The 17,222-nt window shown below is 38.7% G+C and overlaps 1 protein-coding gene across 11 annotated transcripts in view; it reads right to left on the reverse strand.

Moving 5' to 3' along the window:
• The window catches only part of IARS1 (isoleucyl-tRNA synthetase 1), a 114,232-nt gene that overhangs the window by 31,273 nt on the left and 65,737 nt on the right, over nucleotides 1-17,222 (reverse strand). For all 11 annotated transcript variants that reach the window (XR_003993877.1, XM_030502278.1, XM_030502279.1 and 8 more), the window contains 7 exons: nucleotides 14,545-14,631; nucleotides 13,772-13,855; nucleotides 8,645-8,792; nucleotides 5,727-5,847; nucleotides 1,804-1,895; nucleotides 1,356-1,433; nucleotides 760-881 (listed from right to left, as the gene is read on the reverse strand). Coding sequence is in view for 10 of the 11 variants with exons in the window: in XM_030502278.1 (XP_030358138.1) it covers nucleotides 760-881; nucleotides 1,356-1,433; nucleotides 1,804-1,895; nucleotides 5,727-5,847; nucleotides 8,645-8,792; nucleotides 13,772-13,855; nucleotides 14,545-14,631 (732 nt within the window). In the remaining variant the exon portion in view is untranslated. The remainder of the gene's footprint in view (nucleotides 1-759; nucleotides 882-1,355; nucleotides 1,434-1,803; nucleotides 1,896-5,726; nucleotides 5,848-8,644; nucleotides 8,793-13,771; nucleotides 13,856-14,544; nucleotides 14,632-17,222) is intronic.

The raw sequence follows: 17,222 nt of genomic DNA on the forward strand, positions 1-17,222 counted from the left end.
TACAAGGAAGTGGCAATCTCTGGACAATGGTCTAAATTCTTGACCTGAAGCCAAAAGAACTCAATCTGCTGGCTCCATATGTGGTCGACACAAAACAATAATTCCAATCCTCGTGGGATCTGGCATCAGCATTCACTAAGAAAGGCCTCGAGATAGGGGGATGCACATGTTCTTGCAAACGTAGGGCCTACAAGGAAGTTCTATAATCCTCTCGGGCCCTTCGTAGGTAGGCATTATAGCTTCAAGTCAGTGCACATTTTGAAGAGTAAAAAGGATATGCCTTGCCCACCATAAGGAAACATTATGAACTGAGTACATGTATTCTTCATAATTGTTTTCCTTCCTATCTACAATCCTTTAACCTAGCACAAGCCTACTGCCTAAAGGTGGAGGGAAAAGAAAATTCCCAGGTAACACAGAGCAGGATGTGAAGTGTACTGCTAGGGAAATGCTATCCTGCAGCAAAGAGGCTAACATTAATGACAGCTTCATCAAAACTTCAGCTTTTTTTGCTTATAGAAAAGAATGTGCTAACTACCACCCTAAAATTCTCCCTGAGGCAAAGGAATACACACATTAAAGCAGCTTGTTCTCTTGTTATGCAAAACATTTTTAAACACAAGTAAGTGAATGAGCACTGTTCCATGAAAAGAAAAAAAACCCACAAAGCAAAAGAATACCAACAAAACAACCACAACCAAACAACGAAAACCCAACCAAACCAAAACCCCGTTTTCCCACACAGCAGCTGGCTCTTACCTCACTTGGGGAAGCATGAGGTAGTGGATGCTTTCAGTATTCTTTTCCTGAACTGAGGCTGGATCAATAAGTGTCTTCAGATTCTGGTACATCAGCTCAGTGATAAATGGAGTATACGGTGCCTGTAATGTTGCACTCGATCATCATCTTTTCTTTATTGTACATTATGAATCAGTAATACTTATGAATTGCATAAGGACAGTTCAGCAAAAACAACGCTTACACTATGTCTTCAGTGCAGAACTGTGATGTTATTCAAAATGCAGACTGAAATAAATGAGGAAATTGCTGCTACTTATTCACCTCCTTCCTGACATTTACGTGTTACTTTTAGACATCAGATAAAAATCATGTCTTTTTATCAGTCAGGTGATACAGTAGGCCTTTACAGTACCACAGGGCAGATAAGCAACTAAAAGGGGAAGGTAGAAAATGAACTGTGCTACAGAAATCAGTAGCGATATGGCTTTTTTCTCCCCACATGTTCAGTCTCTGTACCCCTAGTTTCTATCGTCAACTTCGACACAAAGAAGCATGCTTTTAAATTAGCTGCATTAAAAACGTCAGATAGTTACAGCAGGCTGTAATTCCCTTACCATAAGTCTGCACATGGAGAACAACACACTAAACAAGGTTTCCAAGGCCATAATGCAGTCTTCAGTCCCATTCTCGCCCTATTTGAAGAAATCACAAAAAACAGCAATTGCAATTTTAGGATAAGTAAGCTCATGCCAATAAACTTCAAAAATTTTCCATTTTAATGTAATAAACTGGTTTTCCAAACTGTATTCATTTTGCTCGATCCCATCCAGCAAGTGAAACAGAATTACTGGGCATTTTGTTTAGCTGGTTCTCCTCATAAAGCAAAGTTGAGGGGATAAAAGTTAACTTCTCATTCCCGCTACCAGGTACAAACAGATACAATTTAAAATGCAGCATAAAGATTTTGTGTAACACAAGCTGCTATGAAGCCGCTATGCATTAAATTAACATAGACTGCTAGGATTCTATTTACAGTACAAGACTGCAGAAGTGGGTACCTACCTTTAGTCTTCTGCGATTCATTCTAACATACCAGTTGGTCAGAATATCAACAAACTTCACTAATCGAGGGACTACAGTGTACAGCCGGTAAGCTACAAGGAAAAGTATTTACTGCAGTTAATATTTGCCCTCTGCAACAAGCTCCTCACTTAAAGATTGCAGCTCTGGTGTTCAACATAGAACTTGAGCAGAAGCACGTATGTAAGATCAAAAAAGCAACCAGACATACTATTATGTTAAAACTGTATTTTGAAATTGCAAATGTCATCAATTCTCATACCTCAAGACAAATACATCCACCACCAAATTGCTTCCCTAATCCTACACAGACAAGCATTATGGAAGCCTTATGCTTTTATCTGACTCATAAAGAGGATAGCGGATAAGAGACTATTAATCGCAAAGGATTTGGCAAATCCTAGATTTGCACATGCTGTAAATACAGCCAAGTCACTAGAAGTTTAAGAGAAATCATTGTAGAATCATACAATGAAATTTTATTAATTACTGCCAACACTGTCTTTCTTGTTGGCCAGATTTAAAACGAGACACCTATTTCAATCAATTCTCCCTCAGTTAATTGCAATCTTTATTTTTCTAAGTAACACAGTAAGGCTAAAAGAATGTAAAGTAACAGCAAGCCTGACGAGGTAAGAAGATAAACATAGCTGCATTTTCAAGTTCTGTGTAACTTCAAGTCATGGAGGACTGCCAACACAGAAAAAGAAGGTCACCACAAGCATCACTATGCAACTGGGAAAACAAATTTCAGTTGCTCGTGAGAGAACTGGGGGGGGATGGACCTTAAATAGGTCTCCATTTTTGAAGGAAAAACCTGTGTATAACATCTTTAAAAGCAAAGAGCTTTTTGATCTCTATTCTGAATCAGTTTCATTAATCAAGCAGCTACTGAATAAAATGGATCTTTGTTTGAAAAGCTCGACGACATTTTTCACTGCATTTTCTAAAATAGAAGTGTTTTTAAAGGCAAAGTACTGGTATTTAAACCTAAAAAGGAAATGCTCAGAAGATTCATGGCATGGTGGGGAAGACATAAATAATGTGGGAATTTGTATTGCTTAAAAATTCCCAGCTCTCTTCTAGCTATGCATTATCTAGTTGGGAGACTTGTTAAAACCAAACAAAAAACCTCAAAAACACACCCTTCAGGGATGAATCTCTTGTTAAAGATACACTAAGTTAGCCTGGAAACATGCATTTCTCTCCTCAATAGCTGTAATCTTGGTTCATAAACCAAATGGTGAAATCTCACTATTTCATGACTCAAGAAAAAGCCATGGTATGTACATAGAAACACACAAACACAGACACACACTGCTTTCAGTTTACTGTTTTTAAATACAGAATTTTAATCCCCCCTTAAAACACAAAGGATTGTTTGCCCTATTACTTTCCCTAATATCCTCCTGATATTTTAGTGCTTGCCCGGTTTATCAAAGGGCCCAATTCCTGAAAGTTTCCATTGTAAAAGATGAGGTTGAGTGGAGAAACTATACTACTACTTAATAGCTAATAATTCACATGGATAAGGGTGTTACTATCAAAGTGAAGCTAAGGTAGCTGTACCAGCAGCTGCTGAAGAGGTTATTGGGGCACACCTACCCAACAGTTCTGAAGAGACCATGTTTTGCAGCTCCAGTTTTGGGCACCTATTAAACCAGAGATACCACGCCACAGCAAAACCTCTTACAAACACACACGTATGGTTTCAACACATTTAACTGTTGCAGTTTTCCATGAATAACTGAGGTGACACTGCTTTCTGATACTTCTTGTGTCCTCTTGTCCAATTGCATACATTCTAGGAAGTCAAAAGCTCTCCCAGGCCAGGATTAGCAGAGGGTTGTTATACCTTTCTGAAGTTTTCCTAGGCTCTCTAAAGCATCCCAAAGTTGGGAGCGTGCACAGGTACATTGCCTTTCCCACCCTCAGTCTATTCAAGAGAGGTCAATACCAAACTGACAGGGACTCCATGCAGGCTGAAATACTGCTGGCTATTCAAGCTACTAGCAGAAACTGAGGCAGAATTAACATAAATGTTCCTTAATGGTAACTTTTTTCTAGAGGCAGGAAATCGGTGTAAAATGTAGCTCCACTATAAAATGCACTTGATTAAATGGAAGAAGCTAAGCTCAATTGCAACATTTTTCTGGTCAGTGGCATCTCCTTGAAATTTAGAGTTTCAAACCTATGTGTTCTTGGTCACACACACAGTTGCAAGGAGAGCACATTACAGTGCAGACTGTGCCATTCCTTTGACAGATAGAGCCCAAACATCCCCACAGCACTACTGCCTCAGCAGTGTTTTACACATAGCAGAGACAACAAATCATTTTATGTGCCTTGCAGTAAGAGTTGCATGGCATTACTTGGCAATCATTTATTTTTGCTTGCATCGTGCCACATCTACAACAGCTTCTGCATATTTACTATTTTTTCATCTCCCCTTGCCTCTTACTAGCATTTTTGCTACTTCAAGCCATAGCACGAGTATCATGTCACCATATACAAATTTACTGCATCTCACCAATACCTGTCTGACTGGATTCAGAGCGTATGCAGAAAAATAAATTGAAAAAATGTTTATTAATCACTTCCAAATACGATGTGTCATTCATCATCATGTTATATTTATCTAACAGAAGACAATAGCATTCAACACCAACCCCGGAGTCTTGAAAGTCTTTACACTGTCATTTTCCAGCAAGCATTTTCTTCTTGCTATGTAAAGATGTCAGCTGACACAACCCTTTTTATTAGCTTCATCTTCCTCTTAGAAAACCAGAGCATTCAAGTTTCTAGCCCCATACTCATCTTCCTGCAAATACTGTTTCTGTTTAAACCATGCACTAATCCAAGATCCCAGGTACACATTCACAAATGAGTTTTCCACTATCCCTCAAAGGTTTTCCTCTTTACCTGCAGCACATAAACTTGCATAGGCTCTGCATATTAACTGTGTGGCAACACATGAAACTCCTGCACCACCATTGAATTTCAAGCACAAAACTTCTAGGATGAAGTCACATTTTCATCAACAACGCACAGCTTTTATCATATTCCAGGTTTTGGTAGCTTGAGGATTCTTTCTTCCTTTAATGAAATGTTCTTAGATGACCTCACCTGAATTATTTTGTTATTACCAAAATGACCTGGATAAACACTGCAGCAAGACAAACTCATCTTAGTGGTCTTTGGTGAGAGTCAACATCATGCCAGTCTAAGAAGGGGGAATACAGAAATGACTGAAGCAGTGGAGGACTGTCCTGTGCCCTCAAACTCAGACCTGGCATTTAGCAGTTTCCTCATTATCCATCTTCCCGCTAATACCTTCCTTCCTCAAGCCCAAACACATCTGTGGAAGGCTTCTAAAAATTCTTCCAAGGCCAACTTAATATCACTGGCTTTCGGGGTTGTTTGTTTATTCATAAACCACATTAATAGAACTATGCTCGGGAAAAAATTATTCCCTATGCTCATGTACCTCTCAAACTTATTTTATTTAGCCGGCTTGAGCACTGCCCATTTTATCCTTTTTTACAGCTTCCCCAAATTCTATTTGGCTTCCTTTTCACTGCTTTCAGTTACTATTATAATACTGTTAATTGCTCCAAGCACTTAAGATGTTACAGCAATAAGCTACATCACTGAGCTCATAGGATTAGCCATGACAAAAAAAAAAAAGCTTTATCACTTTTTGAAGTCTCATGAAGAACAACAGCAAAATCTGTATTAACAAACATGAAAGCAGCATTCCATGTATTGTGGTAGCTGGTTAAAGATTTCTTTCCTTTTATCTGAACTGTAAATCTCATGAGGAACCTGTAAACCTCTGGATGAAATGGCTAGTTCTCTCATCAAAAATGAAACACCTGCACACACACCCGACCAAAAGTGCATACCTGCCATTTCAGCTTTGAAGAACTGAATGAGTGATTGGGTGAAAGAAAGAATCCATTTATCCATGATGTTATTGCTCTCCTTAACTGTATTCTCATTGTAAAGGAATTCTCGTCCCTCATCCTATCATCAACATAAAAACACAAAACACATTTTTCAAGTCATATGGGTATATATTCAAACCTCTATATCAAACCACCTGTCAGCCGCTAGTATTTTGTCACCTTCACTGTATTACACTGGTTTCCTAGGAAAGAACATGAAATTCCAGAAGCGTGTATGTCAGAGAAGCAGCTAAGGAAAACCTGACTCCCACTGCTGATGATTTCACCACACTATACCTTCAACTACAAAGGAGGCCAGTTATTTGGATCTGTTAAACCAGGTAGAGAGAAGTACAGCACACAACAATATGCAGTCATTCTCTCATCGTTTGCAGTGTAAGCCACAGCTTCCAGACACAGGCCAGCACTCCCAAACATACCTAACTCCTTCATCTAGGAGTAGCCAAAGCATTTACAGAAAAGGTACTATGAAGATGAATTGTATTTGGGAAAAGGGCACATGAAGATTGTAGTTATTGTTAAGAACATGTGGCAATTTCCACAGATTAAAACATAGAAAAACATAACCTAAAAAAACAGGTGGAATCTTTCAGCACCCAAAATGCATATAGTGCATTTTGTTGCTTTCCAGAACACTGATGTTTGCACCCATCCGAGAAATTGCAAGCAAGACCACAAGTAGCCACACTTGTCAGTGCCTGACTGACAGTGTGACTCTTTTCCATGTGCATGTTCTTATGACTAGTTGAAAACAGGAGGTTTAATTTTTTTTAGATTTATTAACAGTATTTAACACCTGGTTATAGGAGTCTTTGGACCTGCCTTTCCCCCAGAGTCCAAATGAAAAAAGTCTCTTGAGATTACTCGACCCAGTAATGATGCGACCACTTATGTAGTTTAAAGAACAAGATTCTTAGTAAAGAAATGCATCTGCACACCCAGAAGAGCAGCAATCCCAGTGTGAGGTCAGCAATCATTCAACCAACTAGTTACTGCGGTAATTACAGCAAGCGTAAGATTATTATTAGACTTCATCCACAACACTGGGATTGTAGCTTCTCTCTTGCAGGAGGCGGAATACAATGAAAAAGTTGTTTAAGCCTCTGCATGAAATCTAGCACTATCACCTCCAATAGCACATTCTTTTGCCTAATATGGTGCATAGGAATGGTTTCACAACCTATTTAGAAAGAAAAATTACTTCTGCTGAATTACCAAAACTATCTGCTCAGGCACCTGCATTTTCCACTGGGGTCTCCCATCTCCAACTTGGCTGATCTTGCAAGATTTAATGAGATGACAGCAAAAAGCTGCAAAGCACTTTAGATAATTCAAATAGGAAAACCTGAAGTATATTTTTGGGCAGTGAGTAAGTTTGCCTGATGAATGCTGTCTAGGGATCCTAAGAAAAGATTTCTTAAATATTAGGATCTCAAGTTACCAGACTTTCTTCCCAAAAGGTGTTGTTAAAAAGATGAAACCATTTATTTAATTCAGCCATTTACTGTACCATTTACTGAATGCCTTTACTGCTTCATCTTTCCACAGTGATTAGGCTCCTACTGTAATTTCTTGTGTAGTACAAGGTTTGAACTTTTTCACTTAGTTCACATTCTTCCATGTAAGTCTGCACTAAGAAGTGATAACCTTCTATCATTAATCTCAGATGGAAGATTAAAATTGGTCTCAACAGAAACTATACAATATACACATAAAATATTCAATTTAAATGAAAATTTACTATCAGAAAGAAATTTCAATCTTGCTTTCATTTTGAAAGCATAGAAACTCATGTCAGTCACTCAGCATTTTTTAGCAGACGTCAAGTGTAATCTTCAAGTCTAAAGCGTTATTGCTTTTATGATGATTTGCCTTTCTTCCCATTCCATTTCTTCCCCTCACCCCCCGAAGTTGTATTTAAATTTAACTTTAAGAAAAATTAACTGTCATGTTAAAGACGACAATCTTCTGGCTGCTGCTAATGTATTCAGTATCGAGTATTCCCAAGTTAAACATTTTTATGCAGATTCATAATTAAAGTTACAGTAAATGAGTTAGCTCAAGAAATCGTCACAGCAGCCAATACTGAAAATAGCTTTCTTTTCATTACTTATTTGCAGTTTCACTTGTGTTAGGTCTGTATGCTGTTAAGCAATGTCCTCTGATGGCATCCTTCCCGCCATATAGCCATTCCTGACTACACAGCATGGGGCAGTGGCAAAGAAAAAGCAGCAGCAGCACTCAAGGCAGTATTAGTGACACCTGCTGCCTCCAAGCTACTACACAATCACTGATAAGAATTGGTAATAAACCAACAAGGCTTAGTATGGACATTTCAGAAGGATTCCCTCAAGCACACATGGTATCTGGCTTTTAACTGGTGTTCCTAGCAAGGTGACTGGCAGCAAATAATTGCTTAGTATGTATTAACCCCACAAACTCGAAGTCCCTATCAATAGATGCAATAACATCACATCTATCTCAAATAAGATGGAATCAAGAGCGGCCTAATCTAAGAAAGGATAGCTGTTATGTCTTGACAGACCCCTACCTTACAATCCTCTTTTCTATAGCATAAGCTTCGTCAAGGAGAGAAAGAGGCAGGGTGGTTATAGCTGTATAAAACAGGATACAAACAGCAAACACCATAGAAATTCACAACAAATATATACAACCTGACCTAACTTTGATGTCAGCCTTGCTTTGAACAAGGAGGTAAAGATCAGATGACCTCCAGAGTCAGAGTCCAAACCTCTCTTCCAAACTAAATTTCTCTACAATGCTAGTTCACTCTGACAGTGGAAAAAGCACAAAGCCCCTTTCACTTTGCTTTTCCACACTCAAGAGATCTGTACCTTATGTTGCAGGATCTGAACATTCTGAACAAGAAAGCGATATGCATTGTACCAGGGCAGGAAGACATCCTTCAGTATATCCCTTACTCCTTCCTCTTTAAATCTCAAGTTTTCTGCTCTTACCACAGGAGAATTGATCAGGTATAACCTGCAAAATAAGAACACAGTACTCAACAGCTTAAAACTACATATACCAATAGAAATGCACTTAAATGTACAGTAAACCCTAGAGAGCTGCACAGCAAGAGACAGATACCCAAGAGAACAGTTTCACACTAAGAATTCTGAAGAAGACAGCATTGTAAGCATGTAACATACTGAACATGAATATACTTCCTAGTGGACAGGGCTATTTTTATGATGCTGCTTATAGAATTTGAATTTTTTTTTTTCCTTTTTACTCTAGAAGTTAATTGAAATGATAACACATGCTCGGATGCTATCACAGTATAAAACAAGCAGTGGGTGCATGGAATTAGTAGGCTGGGCTGAAAGAGGCTTTGAGTAACCAGGTCTAGAAGAAGGTGTTCCTGCCCATGGCAGGGAGTTGGAACTAAATGAGCTTTAAGGTCCCTTCCAACCCAAACTAGTCTGGGATTCCATGCTCTTTAGAATGGCACCTATTGCTTTGGTAATATTTTGAACTCCTTCACAATGAAAAAGTACCTTTCTATTCCATCTAGCTCATTTCCTCACTTATAAAAAGCTCTGCACCCATTACAAACACAGGGCTAAGGAGCAAGGCAAAACAGGCAGACCAAAATCAAAGAGCAGAAATTAATGTTTTTAAAGGAAAAACAGCCCCGAAAGAGAACAAAGGATGTACCTCCAATCAATACAAATGTGCCTCAGCTCCTGAAACAGCTGACAGAGCACAGCAGAGGACTCAGGTGATGCTGACTACTGTACCAGCAGCAGCCCCTCGCAGAATCAGACCCACGTCAGCCAAAGAAGTTCATCTGTACATGAAACCCACCCCGTCTAGGGAGATGCCCCTAGGGTCAGTCTCTCTCAAGCTATATGTTCCTCATTTCACAAAGACAGACACGTCCCCGGCTTCCTTGCTAGCTCTGAGTTTGCAAAGAATCATCTTTATACTTCATCCCATCTTCTTCCTTAAACAAAAATTCTGACTGCAGAGAAAAAAAAAATGTATCTAGCAAGTTAACTCAAAAAGAAAGCAGGTATTACCCAGGCATCAAAAAAAAATTGAATATAAACTTGATTAAGATACACTTCATTTAATTTTCCAAATATGAAAACTAAACATTTTCTTATTTTAAAGATTGATGTATTTCTCAATAGAAATTTAGTTACTCATTTTGTCACATTTCATCAGCTTTTAAAATCATGATTCTAAACTAATACATCTTTACAAGGACTTCCTTTAGGAGGCTTTAAAATCTCAATGGGGTTTAACACAGCACATTCAAGAATATGAGACCATAAATTCTTCAGGAGAGGGCTTCTTGCGTAAAAAAGAATACAGAAAAATAGAGTTGCCAGAGTAAACAGACAGTAATGCAGCACAGAAACAGGCATTTTCAGTACTGTACTGGGGAGAAAAAAAAATCTTAAATATTATATCTGAATTGAAGTTATGCATTTGGAAGAGTACAGAACAATTAAGCATGATAATGAATAAGTCCTTAAATGAAACTAGAATTGATAAGTATATATTTAAACTAAACCTCCCATCACACTTATTTGTATGCTTATTATTCTTTATTTCAGAAGTCAAACATAACCTTGCTCTGAATACAGGAGCTAGTCTGGCCCCAGAATACACCAGGATACTCCAGGCCTTCTACCAGTTTGGGACTTACCCAGAATAACAACCACTTCAAAAATTCCCTCCACTGCTTTCCTCCTGAGGAGGCTGCAACGCTAACTAATCAGAGCAATGAAGGATCCCCTAAATTGCTAATTGCAATCCCCTAATTGCACCCACCTCAGCAGCACTCACTTAAAAATCTATCAGAAGTCTTCTTAAAATAGTTCTTTGCATGAGCAATTGAACTAAATGACTGAAGTAGCTCTCTAAGGCTACAGTTTTGGTTTTGTGGGGGTTTGGTTTTGTTTGTTTCTGGGGAGAGGGAGGTGCTGGTTGGGGTTTTTTTTGTTTGGTTGTTGTTGTTGTGTAAGCCCTACACTGTCTTACAATATGTAAATGTTAAAAGAATAGTAATTCCCTGAATTATTCCAATGCAAAGATATTTACACTTATCATAGCAGCCTTCCAGTATCTGCAGGGGGCCTACAAGGATGCAGGAGAGGGACTCTTCATCAGGGACTGTAGTGATAGGACAAGGGGTGATGGGTTCAACTTAAACAGGGGAAGTTCAGATTAGATATAAAGAAGAAGTTCTTTACTGTGAGCGTGGTGAGGCACTGGAACAGGTTGCCCAAAGAAGTGGTAAACGCCCCATCCCTGGCAGTGTTCAAGGCCAGGTTGGACAGAGCCTTGAGTGACATGGTCTGGTGTGAGGCGTCCTTGCCCGTGGCAGGGGGTTGGAACTGATCTCAACGTCCTTTCCAACCCTAACTGTTCTGTGATTTGTGATATAAATGCAATTATGCAGACACCTAGTATTTTGGCTAGATGCACTAACTACATGCATGAAGTGGCATCTTGAGATAAAGGTACAATAAAGACATTTTAATAACTGTGGGAGTACACTACTTGCACATTTCTCAAGAGCGCTGTAATTCTTGCTATATATAAGAAAACCTTCAACTATCACACATTTGAATTGTATGTTACAATTATACATGGTAATGATTGGGCTGAATGAAAGCTTAGTGTACCGGGGTTTTTGGTTTATTTCAGAAAGATGCTGGTTGGATGTTCTAGGTAATGAAAAGAAGTAGATGTGAAACTCCTTATTATTTCAAGCTTTAGCATTTTAAAGACCTAATAATTCATCTTCTCATATATGTTTACAATGGAGAGTTGGGTAGATTTCTTAAATTTGATCAAGACTGTTCTTTACAAATAACCAGGGTGGATTAGCAGAATATCAGTGAATTGGTAGCTGCAACAATGTGGGTGAAAAGGGTTGGAGTAACTCATATTGGAGATTTTTAAATCACAGATGATGTCTCTGCTGGAAAAAATCTGCCTTTTTCTAGAAAACAAACAAAAAAAATCTCAAACACTAGAAGTTACACTTTCATTATTCATGTTTTTTTGATTTCTAAAAGCTAATTCATTTTTCTTCCTGTGTACTCATTCTTTAATGTCACATTTATTTATACATACACCCACATAGAGAGCAAAAAGCATTGCAGACTAGGTTCATTTATGGAAGGAGCTCTGCGATTCACTTGTCTCTGCTTATTCACTGAAGCACTTAATGTGTTCTGTTTATAGAAAAAGCTACTACTGAGTTTTTTAGCTTGGCACTATTTCCCTGCAGAGTTACTTTAGCTTTTGCAGTACATATATTTTATTTTTTTTAAACTATAACTTTGAAGTCTTCTTAGCAGTAGCTTGATAAATAGATAGCAGAAAATATAGGTGTAAATTGTTTAAATGAATACAGAATTGAATGGAAAGGGCAAAGAGAAGAAATAACAGCACAGTAAATCGAATAACCCAACTTCAGATGTCACGAAACTTGAATCCTGTGTGAAATCTGCAAGAATTGTCAAAACCAGTTATATTTTGATATTGCTAAGACCTGTGACTTGAGTTGGATAGCTGTCAAAGCTGAAGTACGTCAGAAAGAGAATTTACTGGTCATAGTATTTACAAGCCTTTTACTTTCATATATCCCGAGGTAAGTGTTCCTGTTAGATGTCATGTGTTACCTTCTCCTCCCAATCTGTTCTTAAAATGCAGAAGAAACAACATAATGCCACAGACTGCTGCTTTAGAGACACAAAAAGGAGGTTTCTCATATGTTGTTAGAAAACTTGGTAATACTGGCTTGATTTGAGAAAGTTTTTATGTTCTGCCCAATGAGTAATATCACTAGATGTAATTAAATTGATAGAACTCCTCTTTTATCAGGCACTTTACTTGTCTTTCCATATAATCATAGAATGGTTAGGGTTGGCAAGGACCTTAAGATCATCCAGTTCCAACCCCCTGCCATGGGCAAGGACACCTCACACTAGACCATGTCGCTCAAGGCTCTGCCCAAACTGGCCTTGAACACTGCCAGGGATGGGGCATTTACCACTTCTTTGGGCAACCTGTTCCAGTGCCTCACCACCCTCACAGTAAAGAACTTTATATCTAACCTGAACTCCCCCTGTTTAAGTTTAAACCCATTACTCTTTGTCCTATCACTATTGTCCCTGATGAAGAGTCCCTCTTCAGCATCCTTGTAGGCGCCCTTCAGATACTGGAGGGCTGCTATGAGGTCTAAGTTAGTATAATTTTAATTAAGCACTTGAAGTGTGTTTAATCTCTGTTTGGCCAGGACGAGATATATCTATCTCTTCTATAAAATATACATATACAAGAGATATATATATATATATATATAAAAAAAAATAAAACACACACACACAACTTGTATATATACAACTTATATATACACACATAAGGCTGCTCCACTTCTGCTTTTCTGGTTTCACTACTATTAGGTACATATTATAAACTTTCACCAACTAAAAAGAAACACTTTCTCTTTAGGAAACGTATAGTATAAGCATCAAACAAACATTTCTGTGCATTATACACTAATCCTTTCCTAAAATAATGATTTAACAGCAAGTTAATAGTATTGTACTCAAAAGAGGTTACACAAATTTTCACTGGGTCAGCTGAGACTATTAGCTGCGACAGCAGACAGTGCTGGCCTCAGTGGAAGTATTCTGCACCAAGTGGACACACACTTTCTGACAAAAGGCTTCCAAGTCAGCACAGCAGCTTTGGTTGTTACCAGCCTTGAGGAAGATAAGTCAAGGGTATAGAAAGTCCAGGCACTGTAACTACTGACAGTTCTTTTAAGTCATCCACTCTTTCAGCTACTTCACTGCCATAGTAGTCTAAAATTTCAAACTTAACTTTCTTCCTACCAACAACTGTCAACACCCTGCAAGGACTCCTGGTACGTGTCTGCTGTGAACAGAAATCCAACATATCAGATTGTACGTTAATTAAAGAAATCCTACCTTAGTGCATCAGCTCCATAACTATTTACAATACTCATTGGATCTGGGTAATTCTTCTTCCTTTTGCTCATTTTTTGGCCATCACTAGAAAAAAATGAGAATGTAGGCATAAGTTCCCAGAATTATTGTAATACGTGGATAAGGAAAAAAGGCCCTTCAAATCCCACTTAATTTTTCTGTCCTATTTTGTTCTTGGTAGCACAGACACAACTAGATATTAGCACATCCTTTCAATATGACTGTTGAGCCCATGAGAGCAACTGAAAACAAAATCAAAAAAACCCCACAAAACAACCCAAGAGGCTCCCAGTTTACAAATCTCAGCAGGAAATTTGTCTTTCCTACCAAAGCTGAGGGAAGATGCACTTGTTCCGAATCAGTTGCTCCAGCCAACTGGCAAAGCTTTATTTGAAAATAAATGGAAACGAGTATAATTAACTTACTTAAAATTGCATCTAAAACTACATTTATAATCCCCTTTACTCTGCATAACAGGTATCAGTTATTTCCTAGTCTTTCCTATTTTGACTTGTTACTCATTTTCTTTCTCTCTAGGAAAGATTGATCCTGCTGGAAAGAACCTAGTGTAGCAGGTAGCTGAGATGTGTAGACCGCAGGCTCTCAGGTGGCTCTTACCTTCTGTAACACCAATATCTCCCTGACAAGTCTTAACAGCTCCAAAGCCCGTTTCAGATTTAATTTACAATTTGCAGGGACTTATCTGAAATATTTGTCAACTAAAAATCTGTTCAGGAAAGGACTGACATACCAACCTGGCAAGAACAAGGCCATTCACAATTACATTCTTGAAAGGAGGCCTTCCAAAAAGAGCAGTGGACAGCACCAGCAACGTGTAGAACCTGAAACAAGAGACAACATAAATGTGACTTTCTAAAAACGCCAAGCTAATGTCTGCATGCCCTTCATTACAAAAGAAAATTTTCATTATGTTGTTTTACTCTAGCAAAGTCAAGATTTAAGTACGTCAAACATTTACATGGCAATGATGCAGAAGAGGAGCCTATCATGGTCTACTGTAGGTAGACCTTTTTCCTCTTTGCGGCATATTGTGCTATTTGCTCAGCTGAGATCTACTAGACCAACTAGTAGCTGAAAAAATTGTAATAGTAGGCATTAGGAAGGTTGTGAATAGGAAAAATGTAGCATTTTCCTTTTTAATACAGAAAAAAAGACCTCTGTCCCTGAACAAGCTCCCTATCTGCTCACTATAAACCTCTGAACTCAGGATCCATCAGGAACAAACATGGCAGACAGGACCGGAACACTCTGTGCATGTTTGTGTGTGTGTTAATGTGCATATTCTTCAGCCTAGCAGACTGAAGAGGTTTTACTGCCGGGAGCGTAAAACCAAGTTGGCAAAAGTGAGCAGAGCCTCCTTCCACTCAAACAAATTAAATCAGCCATCACCAGAAAACAGGAGAATGTAGGCATTCCCCACAGCAACAGGCAGTAGGGGTTCCCGCCCCCCCCCCATTAGATGTGTTTACAGTAATGCTATAAACTGTCTAGGACTTGTTAAGAAACCAGGGTTGGAGCAAGCACAGGCACCTATGGTTCAATATGTTGATACACGATTGTATCTGAGAAACTAAGTGGAGGTGCAAGAAGATGTGATAATTTCATACTCAGGAGGTGGAACCTTCACCAAAGGAGGTATCTATCAGCTTCTGCAACTGCACTGCTGGTAACTACTTTTAAGAAAATAACTGGAGGGTGGGTCACAGCTTTGCTGGTTAAAAATGAATATTACACTGACGATTGCTTAGCAACCTTAAAAGAGCAGATGATTATAGAAAAGCTAATTGATTTAGAATAAGGCACAGGAGGTTATGCCTCAGAACTATGCATTTGCATGAAGATTTCGTGCGGAAACACTTGGGGAGGAGGGAATTCCATCTGTATATTCCAAAGTCGGTTTTATCAAAAAGCTGCCTATAATTGCAATAGCATTATTTTGACACTTGAAGGTCCAAAGCTCTGTAAAGGTTCCAGTGTGCATTACTCCGTTTATTAAGCGGTTTACGTGACAACTCTGATGCTTATCTCTGACGGGCTTTTAACTCTCGATCACCTCAATTCACACTGCAGGATGCAGATTCTCTTTATTCAATTGCATTGAATTAATTAATTTCATTAATTTTGACCAACGCTCCTCCACCAGCAGACTAACACATGCACTCAAGGTCCCCATCTTTATTTTTAACCTTCTGAAGAAAACCCCTGAACACAAATATCTGAGCATTTACTCAGATGATCAACACCTCAAGCCTGCAAGACTGACAGTTACAAACACAGCAGTACTTTAGTATTTAGTTTGAAGGTACCTCATTGACAAACTCCCATCACTTCCTGCAAACTGCTAATTCTCTTACTAGAGCAGGTGCAACTGCAATTAAAAAGAGCAAAGTAGAACCAACTACAAGAGATTTCAATAGTATCTGCATTGGGAAAATTGTACAGACGGACCACTGGCACTGAAAATACCTCATCTAAGTACTTTTCACAAATTTTATATTATTTGCCTTGTCAAACCTGATGAGCCTCAGCAATGAGATACCTTAGTTGATGACAGTTACAAGACTGTTTGACATCCTGCAATCCAATGGTTTACACACCATTTTGACAACTCTTCTCATTCTTTCTCAGATCATCCTTTTAAAAAATTCACCTCACTCACTCTGAATATTTTAAAGGAGTATCTCTGCACCTTATTTTTGAAATATCTTGTCCACATACACATTTGTTTCTGCCAACTTCCTCAACTTATCTCTGCTGCTTCACAATTCACCCAATCTGTCCGCTTCTAGTCACGTCCTTGCAGATATATATGATGTATATATATATAAGACATATATATACAAACACATATATATAAATGATAGACATGTCAGCAAAAACAATAGTAAAAAAACCCCTTAACACCACAAAGACAGAAGTCCTCTCCTTTGGTCTTCTTCCTTTCTCTTCCACTCCCCCCAAAAGAGGGAAAGTTTTCTCCTTTCTTGAACAGTTGGGGGTAAATTCATAATCCTGTGGTTCATGCCAAAAACATCCAGCTGTGAATTCCCTGTGGGCTACCACAGTCTGGCCATAGCTATAAATCTTGCTGCACCTCCCTATACACAATAAGAGACAGAGCCTTTCCTACCAATCTGTCCAGACTGCCAGTCTTGCAGCTCAACTACTGTAAGATTTTTGATTCTGGCCTTAACAAATGTAAATCAGCTCTTTCTTATATCCACGCATAAAGTCATCAACATAACTCTCCTAGCTCATCACCTTGGTCACGTTAATTTTCTCCTTGTCTCCCTTGACTTTCTCTGCTCTCCTGGTGAGCCAAACAGAAGCCACCGGACCTGTACCTACTGAGTCTTTCACCACCTACTAATCCTCACTTCACATCAGCTGCAGTCCCTGACCTGACAGAAAA

This window comes from Strigops habroptila, chromosome 11 (assembly GCF_004027225.2).
Source record: "Strigops habroptila isolate Jane chromosome 11, bStrHab1.2.pri, whole genome shotgun sequence".
NCBI lineage: Eukaryota > Metazoa > Chordata > Aves > Psittaciformes > Psittacidae > Strigops > Strigops habroptila.